Raw genomic sequence first — 12,682 nt, 5'->3', positions numbered from 1 at the left:
TGTTAGCTCAGTCTCACCACTGCCTCTTCCTCCGAACTCTGAAAGCCAGTGGCACGACCTTCATTCCATGTGGGATCTAGGACCTCATCGTCCCCTGCATCATCTTCCACCCAGTCTTCCTCCCTGACCTCCTTTTCGGTATGCACACTGCAGAAAGACGCAGGAGTTGGCACCTGTGTTTCGTCATCATCAGAGACGTGCTGAGGTGGTATTCCCATGTCCTCATCAGGAAACATAAGTGGTTGTGTGTCAGTGCATTCTATGTCTTCCACCCCTGGGGAAGGGTTAGATGGATGCCCTTGGGAAACGCTGCCAGCAGAGTCTTCAAACAGCATAAGAGACTGCTGCATGACTTGAGGCTCAGACAGGTTCCCCGATATTCACGGGGGTGATGTGACAGACTGATGGGCATGGATTTCAGGCGCCACCTGTGCGCTTTCTGCAGAAGACTGGGTGGGAGATAATGTGAACGTGCTGGATCCACTGTCGGCCACCCAATTCACTAGCGCCTGTACTTGCTCATGCCTTACCATCCTTAGAACGGCATTAGGCCCGACCAAATATCGCTGTAGATTCTGGCGGCTACTGGGATCTGAGGTAGTAGGTTCAGCAGGACGTGTAGCTGTGGCAGAACGGCCACGTCCTCTCCCTGCACCAGAGGCTCCACCAACACTACCACTGCGACCATGACCGCGTCCCTTATTAGATGTTTGCCTCATATTTAGCGTTCACAAAGCAAAGTAAAAATTGGTTAAGTATGTTAAAAATAATTAACCGCCAATATAAACCCTGATGTAGGGTATTGCAAAATTTTTTTTTAACTCTATATGACAGCGGTATTTGTGGCCTAAATGTGACTGTATTCGATGTACTGTAAATCCAAAATGACCAGTATATGAACACACGGTTTATTTAAACCGCAGTAAACGAATGGCCGTATTTGTGGCCAAAATGTGACTGTATTCTATGTACGTTAAATTCAAAATGAGCAGTATATGAACACACGGTTTATTTCAACCGCAGTAAGCGAATGGCCGTATTTGTGGCCTAAATGTGACTGTCACCTATGCACGTGTAATCAAAGATGACCAGTATATGAACACACGGTTTATTTCAACCGCAGTAAACTAATGGCCGTATTTGTGGCCTAAATGTGACTGTATTCTATGTACCTTAAATTCAAAATGAGCAGTATATGAACACACGGTTTATTTCAACCGCAGTAAACGAATGGCCGTATTTGTGGCCTAAATGTGACTGTCACTTATGCACATGTAATCAAAGATGACCAGTATATGAAAAAAAATAAAGATTTAAGCACAGTCAGCAAAAAAGCTGTATTTCTGGACTAGCAGACATGCAGATAGAAAGTGCTGGTGCACTATATGAAAAAATTTTTTTTTAAACACAGTCAGCAAAAAAGCTGTATTTCTGGTCTAGCAGACCTGCAGATAGATAGTGCTGCACCAGCATGCCTGCATAAAATGGCTGTGCACTGCACCCACAAAACATATTGGATTGAGATCGCTGAGTTATAAGGCAGTTCTTCTTTGTATTTATCCCTGATCTGTCCCTGACAGCAGCAGCATCCTCTCCCTACACTAAGAATAGCAGAGTGACGTGCAGCGCTACGTGACTCAGCCTTATATAAAGGCTGGGTCACATGCTGCAGTTGGCCAATCACAGCCATGCCAATAGTAGGCATGGCTGTGATGGCTTCTAAGGGCACAAGGTTAAACGCTTGTTGATTGGCTGCTTAGCAGACTTTCAAAAAGCACCATTAAAATCGCCAAACACCGAACACGAACCCGAACTTTTACGTAAATGTTCGGGTTCGGGTCCGGGTCCCAAAAAATCAAAAGTTCGGTACGAACCCAAACTTTATAGTTCGGGTTCGCTCAACTGTAGTCACTATCTTCTATGGAAGTCACTAACTACCACCTTTTTATGGTGGCCTAGTGTAAGCGATGCATGTGTCTCAGTTCTCGCATGATAGCTGGACTCCTGCTCTAATTGCCAGGATAGGCAGAAGCGCCAATCCCAGAGGTTTAACCCCTTAAATGCCACAATCAATAGTGACCACAACATGTACGTGGTTTCAGACAGAGGTGGCTCCCTCTGTCAAGCATTGGCACCGCTATGAATATGATTGCAGGTTTCCGATGACTTCACATGGCAGCTTGAGGCCTAATGAAGGCCCCAAGGCATGCCATCAGTGTAAGCCTATCAGGCTTTGCCTGAGATATAGCCTGGTAGTGTCTATTAGTATTGTACTGATAGTATAATATGCTGGAGTACAGAAGTAATACAGTGCATTATAGAAGTGATCAAAAGATTGCATGCCAAAGTCCCATTGTGGGACTAACAAATGTAAAATAAGTAATTAAATAAAGGTTTATTTAATTTTCAATGAAAAAAGTTGCAAAAATAGAATCAAATCCACACATTTGTTATTGTTTTGTGCTTAACGACCCTCACTATAAAATTATCATGTGATTTATCCAGCAGTAAAAAAAAGAACTCAAAAAAATAATTTCTAAATTGTTGGTTTTTGCTTATTCGCACAAAAAAGGGAAGAAAATTATGTTATATATGCCACAAAGTGAATATTGCAAAAAACCTAATAGCGGTATTGCTGTTATTTCTTATCTCAGAAAGAAAAGATAAAAAAGTTGTGTGTATTCTAAAAAAAAAAAATACAGCTTGTCCCCCAAAAAATACAAGCCCTTATATGGCCATGTCAACGGAAAAATAAAAAGAATTATAACTCTTGAAATATTATGATGAAATAATGAAAAAAATGATGATCACTAAGGGGTTAAAGATCAACCTTAAGTGCCTATTGAGTAGAAGATGTTTAGAGGTTTATGGAGCATACTACAGATTTAATCAAAGTAGACACCGCTCTTGTTTGTCATGGTGTAAAGTCAGACTGTCAGCTAACTGTCTTGGTGGAACTAATTTAATATTTAGGTGGTTCTGAAATACTTTAATTTCCCTTGTGTAGATATAGAAAAGTAAATTTACTGAGGCGAAGTTGCAATCTATGTACTATGAATGTTTTCCTATCACTCACCTAATGACAACTGTCATGTGTCGGGGGCCCAGGGCAGACCTCCGGGACGTCTTGCAAACAGAACACAGGCAAGATTCAGACCAGGGACCAACAGAATACTTTATTACACATGTAATAAAAGAACATGACAGCAAGCAGATTAAGCAATAGTGGTAGAACTACCATAGAACCAAGTGCACTGGCAGACCAGAGGAAAACCCCAGAGGGCAAGGAGCCAGTGAGCCACGTTCTTCACAGAGCCCCTGGTGGTGGGGATGAACTGGGCCAAGGGCTCACTGGTCGCACCTACAGGAAGCTCCCAGTACACTTGGCTGCTACCTGCAGAGAGACACAGGACTGGAACCCAACCAAACACAAGACATGGATCAGACAACAAGACAAATGGGAACCAGCACTGAAGCAGATGCCTGGACCCCTTACAGAACAGAAGCACGGCAGTCACAAGCAGAGCTCCACACAGACTAGAGATTCCCCCTCCAGAGAACTCAGTAGCCATCTAACGAAGGCAAGACAAGCAGAGGAACAGAAGCAGTAAGGCACTGTAAGACAGACAAGGAAAAGACTAGATCAGAAGCAGTAGGCTGGACATAGGAAAGGATCACTGCCAGGCTGGACATAGGAAAGGATCAGAAGCAGTTTAGCACTGCCAGGTTCAGATACTGTTAGAGCATTGCAAAGCTAGACATGGAACTGAGTGGATCCAGACAGAAAACAAGTACAGAAGAGCAGGCAAGGCATGGACAAGGATAACAACATCAACATCATCACAGGACAGGTACAAAAGATCAGACAAGGCAACGACAACAACATACCAATGCTTTACCAGGTGACACCACATAGAAGGGTAGATGGCAAGACCCCCAGGGTCATCAGCAAGGGGCTACACCAAGCAAGGCAAAGGACAGACTGACCCCAAGCCTCACAGCTCACAAATAGATATAGCTATTAGCTACATAACGAGGGCACCTGATAAGCCACACCTAGGAACAGACCAGTGGAAGTTAAACCCACCAGAACCAAACAGGAAAGGGAGCCTGCATAAACAGAGAAGTGAACACACAGGCTGCAGTACTGGATGTTGCCCCTGGCAACCAGCAAACACAGAGTCACCCACAGCCAGTACACCAGAGCACAAAACAACAAACAACTCGTGACACAAACAGAAATGTATCCACACTCAAGTCATGTTCACACACAAGGCCGCAGCCAGAACGCATCACAGAACCAGCATACATAGGGAAACCCACAGCCAGTACACAAAGTGCATGCAGCCAGCCTGAACAGCACCAGTGACAGGAACCACAGAGATACAGACAAGAAACCCACAAACAAAGTTCACACACAAAACTGCAGCCAGCACGCATCCCCAAGAAACCAACATACATAGGTATCAGCCTGCAGCCAGTACGCGAGAGAGCCTGCCGCCAGCCTGCACGGCAACAGAGACAAGAACTGCACAGAGATGCACAGGGAGAACACACATTCATAGACAAGTTAACACAAGACACCGCAGCCAGCACGCTGCCCTAAGCAACAAGAATACACATGAGTCAGCCTGCAACCAGTATGCGAGAGGGTAGGCAGCCAGCCAACACAGCCACAACTGTCACTGGTAAACTGATCAAGATGGGTCCGGCATGACCCCCAATGCAAGTCAATGGGGACGGATCAGTTTTCTCTGCCACAATCTGTCACAATGGAAAAACAATCTGTCCCCCATTGACTTTTAATGGAGTTAATGACGGATCTGTCTTGGCTATGTTAAAGATAATACAACCGGATACATTCATAACGGATGCAGATGGTTGTATTATCAGTAATGGAAGCGTTTTTGCTGGACCCTGCCGTATCCAGCAAAAATGCTAGTTTGAAAGTACCCTAATGTTGAAATTTATTATTCATTGGACATGTTATGATATGTCATGATCTAAGATTCAGGTGTATGATAGAGTCCGTAACCCCTTAAGGACCTCCACCGTACATATATGGCAGAAGTCTGCACTTAACATGGCTGATCAGGCACCGAAGCCGCCGGGTGTCTGCTGTTTTACACAGCAGACACCTGGAGGCATTGTCTGTGACAATGCCGATGATGGACATTTAACCCCTCAGATGCTGCGGCCATTTAGGACCATGGCATCTGAGAACTGAAATCCCAGGAGCGCTGTGATCTCAGGTCCTGAACGGCTACCCCACGCTGAGGTTTAGAGAGCTATTCAATTGCTATGGCAGTAATAGGCTACAATGTTAAATAATTGTTGTATATGGGAAAAGCAATCAGATGATCGCATGTTTAAGTCCCCTAGGGGGAATTAAGTGTGTAAAAAGTTTCTAAATATTTAAAAAATATATATAAAAATTGAAATCACCCCCTATCCCCATATTAAAATAAAAAATAAATAAAAAAATAATAAAAAATAAAGATCGTCAGCATCACCAGGTCCCAAAATGTGAGTAACATTAAAATATGAATGTATTTACCATGAATAGTGAACATTGTCGCTTCACCTCCCAAAAATTGAATAAGAAGTGATCAAAAAATCATACGCAACTTAAAAATGATATCAATGAAAAATACAGATCATACCACAAAAGTGTTCTCACACACCTCTGTGGGCATACATTAAATAAGTAAGGTTATTTTCACATCTGTGTTTTTAATTCAGGTTTTGAGATCCGGCAGGAGATGCATTGATGCAATGCATTTAATACATCCGGATGGCTCTGTTTCAGCCAGATCTGATTATATTATTTAACAGTGTGAAAATCATTGTAAGTCAATGAGTGTCGGATCTGTTATTTTTTTTTTTCAGTAACTAAAAAACCTCTTGCACACAACCGTATGGCTTTTTCAGTTTTTTTTTTTGCGGAATAGCTGGCCCCTGATAGAACAATACTATCCTTGTCCGTTATGCGGAAAATAATAGGACATGTTCTATCTTTGAACGAAACAGAGAAACGGAAACAGAAGGCATATGGAGTACCTTCCGTTTTTTTGTGGATCCATTGAAATGAATGGTTCCATATACGGTTCGTATCCGGAACGCAAAAAATGGAACGGATACGCAAAAAAAAAACGTTTGTGTGCAAGATGCCTTACAATGATGTTACGTTTTGCAGCAGCTTTGTGTCCGGCCCCAAAACTGAACTGATGCATACTGATGCACTCTGATCAGATTCACATGTGAGTGTTTTCGTCAGTGATTTTCATCTGTGATTTTGAGCCAAAACCAGATGCAGCTCTAAACACAGAACAGGTGCAGATCTTCCTCTTATACTTTATGTTTGTGGAGGCTCCACTCCTGGTTTTGACTCACAATGGAAATCACTGACCAAAACACTGATGTGCGAATAAGGCTTTAAAAACACAGATGTGAAAGTAGCCTAAGTGAAAAAGTTATGGGGGTCAGAATATGATGATGCAAAGAAAACAAATGTGTTTTTTTTTTCAAGGTTTTTATTAAAACGCAAGAAAAATCTCTATGTTTCCGAACTATTAGAGGCAGTTTTTATCAAGAAAAAAATCTTGCTAAAAAGTGTCTGCATCTTATAGTCCACTGTCAGGGCGGTCCAGCCGTCCCCTCCCTTGACTGCTTCCTTGATTACCTAGCAAAGCACTAATAGAATAATACCCAATCAGCTAGGGAAATATGCGTCACTCTCTCCCAACCCAACACCGATCTGTGTGAGATCAGTGAAGGCAGGACAGAAGGCTGATCATCCTCCCCAAACTGCAAGATGAAAGCTCTATACTGAGAGGACCTTCCATGATGTCACTGGTGGGCGAGGCCAGATGGGAAGAGCAGGAAAATGAGTCCATTATTAAAGATGTACACTATTTCTGTTACTACAGACATACCCTATACTGCTATGTATGTGTGAGTGCATGTGGCAGAGTTGTGTTTGTTCTTGTGTGTATATAGCAGAAAGGGGAGTGTGGATGTAAAAGAGCTATGTTTATTTGGTGTATGTAGCAGTTCTGTATTTATTTTGTGCACGTAGCAGTGCTTTATTTGTTGCGTGCATGTGCAGAGCTGTATTTGTTGTATGGATGTATGATATATGCGTTTGAGTGTGCACGTACCATAGCCATCATTGTCAGGTTCTATGTGTGTAAGTTATTGACATTGACCCCTCCACTTCATTAAACCACCAGGGAGGCTTTAATATGTAGAAAACCTTTAGCAAACATGTAGAAAATGCTGGATATAAGTGTGGTATGCCTGTAATCAGACATATACAGAAAACGAACGTAACTGTTCAGTTATACCGCATAGGTAATGCTGTAAAAATAAATCATATAAAATAATAGCAGAATTGCATTTAATTTCTAACTCCACCCCAGTGGAATTTTTTTTTTTTTCCAGTGTCCTACTACATCGTATGCAATGGAAAATACTGCCATTAAAAAGTACAAGTTGTCCCACAAAAAAATATGCCCTTATACAGCTATGTGAATAAAAAAATAAATAAAAAAAAGTTGTCACTCCAGGAAGGCAGAGAGTAAAAAATGTTAATGCAAAAACAAGCGTCCTTAAGGGGTTAAAAACATAAATCGGCTGTGCAGTCTAAACCCGCCTTTACACTGCTTGATTCATTGCTGTCTATTATTGCCCTGGATAGTCTGTACAGATGATGTATAATATGTGACATTTGTCATACCTCTGTGTTTGAGAGCTGAAACCATGGCTGCTTTCCATATGTAAATATCTCCCAAAGGATAACTCCAAAGCTCCACACATCACTCTCTGTAGTAAACTTTCTGTACATTATACTTTCTGGAGGCATCCAGCGGATTGGCAGCATAGTATGACCTCCCACCTACAGAAGAAAGTAGAAAATGATCAAACACCATAGATTCATAATTGCAATATTTAAAGATGGAGTCTGCACTCCGTATGAGCAGTGGGATTCATCCCATCAAACAGGGAGATGTACATGCAAATTCACATGGTTGTTTTCTACATTATTGCTTAAAATCCATTATTGCCAGCAGTTCTCTTTAAATACAGTCTATCTATCTATCTATCTATCTATCTATCTATCTATCTACACACTGTTGAGTCACATTATTATGACCCCCAGTTAATATTCAATGTAACATATGTGTGTTGCATGGACAGCAACTGACGGGTTGCAAGTGACTCAATAAGCTTCTGGTAGGTTGTCACAGGTATCTGCATCCACCGCTGCTGGAGGTTGTGTTGGGGAGGATCTATAGAATGAACACAACAATCAAAGTGGTCCCACTGATACTCAACTGGGTTCACATCTGGGGAATTAGAGGGCCGGAATAGTATTCGGAAATCTTGTTCATGCTCTTCCTACTATTGTTAGTAGTTAGTATTCCTCTACAGCCTCCCATTTTTAATTATTATTGCTATATAGTGTAGTGGATAAAGTGCTGGGCTGTGATGCAGATGCTGAGAGTTCAAATTCCATCACAAACTTTTTCATAAATTAGATTTATATATTTTATATTTTTTAAGTAGTTGTAAAAAATGTATGGCACAAAATAAATGTGTTATTACTAAATATTTATATATATATATATATACAGTACAGACCAAAAGTTTGGACACACCTTCTCATTCAAAGAGTTTTCTTTATTTTCATGACTATGAAGGCATCAAAACTATGAATTAACACATGTGGAATTATATACATAACAAACAAGTGTGAAACAACTGAAAATATGTCATTTTCTAGGTTCTTCAAAGTAGCCACCTTTTGCTTTGATTACTGCTTTGCACACTCTTGGCATTCTCTTGATGAGCTTCAAGAGGTAGTCCCCTGAAATGGTCTTCCAACGGTCTTGAAGGAGTTCCCAGAGATGATTAGCACTTGTTGGCCCTTTTGCCTTCACTCTGCGGTCCAGCTCACCCCCAAACCATCTCGATTGGGTTCAGGTCCGGTGACTGTGGAGGCCAGGTCATCTGGCGCAGCACCCCATCACTCTCCTTCATGGTCAAATAGCCCTTACTTTCAAAGTTTTCCAAATTTTTTGGCTGACTGACTGACCTTCATTTCTTAAAGTAATAATGGCCACTCGTTTTTCTTTACTTAGCTGCTTTTTTCTTGCCATAATACAAATTCTAACAGTCTATTCAGTAGGACTATCAGCTGTGTATCCACCTGACTTCTCCTCAACGCCACTGATGGTCCCAACCCCATTTATAAGGCAAGAAATCCCACTTATTAAACCTGACAGGGCACACCTGTGAAGTGAAAACCATTTCAGGGGACTACCTCTTGAAGCTCATCAAGAGAATGCCAAGAGTGTGAAAAGCAGTAATCAAAGCAAAAGGTGGCTACTTTGAAGAACCTAGAATATGACATATTTTCAGTTGTTTCACACTTGTTTGTTATGTATATAATTCCATATGTGTTAATTCATAGTTTTGATGCCTTCAGTGTGAATCTACAATTTTCATAGTCATGAAAATAAAGAAAATTCTTTGAATGAGAAGGTGTGTCCAAACTTTTGGTCTGTATTGTGTATATATATATATATATATATATATATATATATATAATCATACTACTGATGTTTTAGCCATAATATATTTACATATGTTAATATGTTATAAAATATTATATATTCTAAATATATAATAAAATGTGTAAATATATTATGGCTAAAAACTTATATATATGATCAAATTAAGTTTAACCTCTATAAAAGTTTGCGACAGGAGTTGAACTCACAGCTTCTGCATCACAGCCCAGAACGTTAACCACTACCCTATATAGCTGCATCGCCAATCACTATTTTTTTTAAATGAAATATGAGACTTCTACTGTATAGAAGTATAGTACAGTAGAAGTCTCACTTTTTTAAAGTAATGGCTATGCAGCTTTTATAGCTGAGTGGTTAAGTGCCTTGCCTCTAATACAGAAGGTTGTGAGTTTGAATTCCAGCAGAAACTTTTCTGAAATACAGGCTAAATTAGATTTAAATACACTGGGGTGTCCCCAAGCACTGACTCCATATATGGTCATAGCTATATATGGAGTCAGAGCAGGGACTCCTAAGCCGAACTAGACACCTGACACCCTACCCTCTTCAGAGCAGGGGGTGCCTGGGGTTCTCCCATTGTCTTCCATTGTGCTCGGGTGCTCACCCGAGCATTGTGAAGTGTTCTACTCGAGCACACAAGCACTTTGGTGCTCGCTCAACACTACTAGCTATGTGACATGTTGCATTGTCTTGCTAGAAGATCCCATCCACCCCAGGCAGGACAATCACCATGTATGGCCTCATGCACACGACCGTTCCGTTTTTCGCAATCTGCAAAAAACGGAAGCCATCCGTGTGCTTTCCGCAATTTGCGGAACAGAAAGGGTGGCCCATCTTAGAAATGCCTATTCTTGTCCGCAAAACGGACAAGAATAGGACATGCTATATTTTTTTTGGCGGGGCCATGGAACAGAGCAACGAATGCGGACAGCACACGGAGTGCTGTCCGCATCTTTTGCGGCCCCATTAAAGTGAATGGGTCCGCACCCGAGCTGCAAAAAATGCTCGGATGCGGACCATAACAACGGTCGTGTGCATGAGACCTATGAGTGTACGTAATCTACAAATATTGATTCATACCCAAATCTTTTGAGAGTGCCTTCAATATTGATGCATAGGGCCAGAAAATGGCACAAAAACATCCCCCAGACCATTACCCTGCCACCACCAGCTTGGGTTCTTCAGCGATTGATGCAGAGTGTTTGTTCTCTGATGTTTCTCACCTGACATACCAATATCTATCTGTTCAATGAAGCGGAAAACGTGTCTCATCACATAAGGTTACCCTTTGGCAATCAGTTCCAATTCTGATACTGCCTTGAAAATTAAAGTCTTTTCTGATGATGCAACTTCATCTGCTTCAAAGCTCCATACACAGATGGGTTAGCCGAACTGTAGTTTTAGCCACACGTCTTGTAGCCTGCTTGTTCATTTTCGAGGTGAGCTGCTCCACTGTAGTGTGCTTGACCATACTTGTGCACCTTCATAGCCAATCTTTACCTCTCACATCAGTGGCAAGTGGTGCTCGGCAGTTTTCACATTGCTTATTTACAATGGTGCCATTTATCCGCTCACAATACACTTTCACCACAGCAGCATACGAACAGTTCACAAACTGCGCAATTAAGACATATTACGCCCCTTGGCTCAAACGCCAATAATCGTCCCTTTTTGAAACTCTGATAAATCACTCTTTTTACAGATGACAACAGCGAGGTATATGTGTGCAGACAGCCTACTGCACACTTTATATACCCTCCAAGCTAGATCATGACACGTGACTTTCTTCATGAGCTATGTGCTGCCGACGTTGGAAGTAGAAAGTGGTCATAATAAAGTGACTTGACTGTGTACATAAATATTAGAGATGAACGAAGTATTGGAAAATTCAATTTGGCTGTTTCGCCAAATTTTGCAAAAAAATTAGCTTTCTAACAAATGACTTTGTCAATAAAGCATATTTCTTTGTAAGTAGTGGGTGCAATGAAAGGGAGCGGTGATTGCGTGGCCACTTGTAATTTTACTCCTCAGATGCGGCGTTCATAGCTGATCGCGGCATCTGACAGTAATAATACAGTGTAAATTTTTATATTTAAATCGTACTCCATTTGAGCGAGAAGAGTCGGCCACCGCCATCTTGATTGAGGATCTAACGCAAAATCTCGTGCGGCCCTAGATTATGTCATCATGTGGGCCGGCTTGGTGACGTCATAGGTCACTGCACACGGGATTTCATTTAATATCTTCAATCAAGATGGCGCCGGCTGGCTCTTCATGCTTAAATTAATCAGCTATGTATGATTTTGTTTTATTTGTAACCGCCATTCAGGGAAAATCATTTCCCTACCATGAAGCATGAGGAAATCCATATTTCTGGCGAATCAAATATATATATATATATACATATTTATATATACTAATGTTACAGCATTTGTAATTTTGATTTCCTTCTTCAAGTACTGTATTTTATAACATATAAATATCAAAAACTATTGTACAAAACCTTTCAAGAGGCACAGAAAAAAACATATCTATGGTCCTCAAAACGTGTTACTTTATCCTTACTGTATATACCTTGCCTTTTGCTATTTGTCGATGTGACATCATATTGTGAAGATTACTTTCTGGCTTATTAAAGAACAGTCCGGCCACCACCTATGCTCTAGCACTGGAATGCAGGTCATTTGTAATAGAACAGCCCTAAGGCAAGTATTAGACAATAAAGTAAACTTCACAGACACAGACCAATAAAATACAGAAAGAAACTATGAAATAAAGGCTGATACATGTGCTTTAAACGGAGACAATGCCTCTCACACTGCTTCTCTATGGGTTTGTGTTAAATATGAACTGCATGTGTATTTTAACACAGTAGGATTTGCTAGATTGATTTTTTCTTCAAAGGGGTTGTCTGTATATATCCCTTTATGTTAGAAGGGCCCCCTGCCAAGAAGCAGATCACAATGTGAACTCGTGCTATGATCCCTAGCAATCTTTACTCTGTGGGGTCATCAAGTGTTCAGTTCCCCGTCTTTGCACAGAATGAGAAATTACTGAAATTGATTGGCATCTGTGTATAGAACCCC

At 41.1% G+C, this 12,682-nt stretch overlaps 1 protein-coding gene across 2 annotated transcripts in view; it reads right to left on the bottom strand.

The window, feature by feature from the left end:
- NTRK3 (neurotrophic receptor tyrosine kinase 3) overlaps positions 1 to 12,682 on the bottom strand; it is an 897,882-nt gene that overhangs the window by 5,494 nt on the left and 879,706 nt on the right. For both annotated transcript variants that reach the window (XM_040414178.1, XM_040414179.1), the window contains one exon: positions 7,739 to 7,897. In XM_040414178.1, coding sequence (XP_040270112.1) covers positions 7,739 to 7,897 — 159 coding nt within the window. The remainder of the gene's footprint in view (positions 1 to 7,738; positions 7,898 to 12,682) is intronic.

Source organism: Bufo bufo, chromosome 1 (assembly GCF_905171765.1).
Source record: "Bufo bufo chromosome 1, aBufBuf1.1, whole genome shotgun sequence".
Taxonomy (NCBI): domain Eukaryota; kingdom Metazoa; phylum Chordata; class Amphibia; order Anura; family Bufonidae; genus Bufo; species Bufo bufo.
This window is presented reverse-complemented; position numbering and strand designations above follow the sequence as displayed.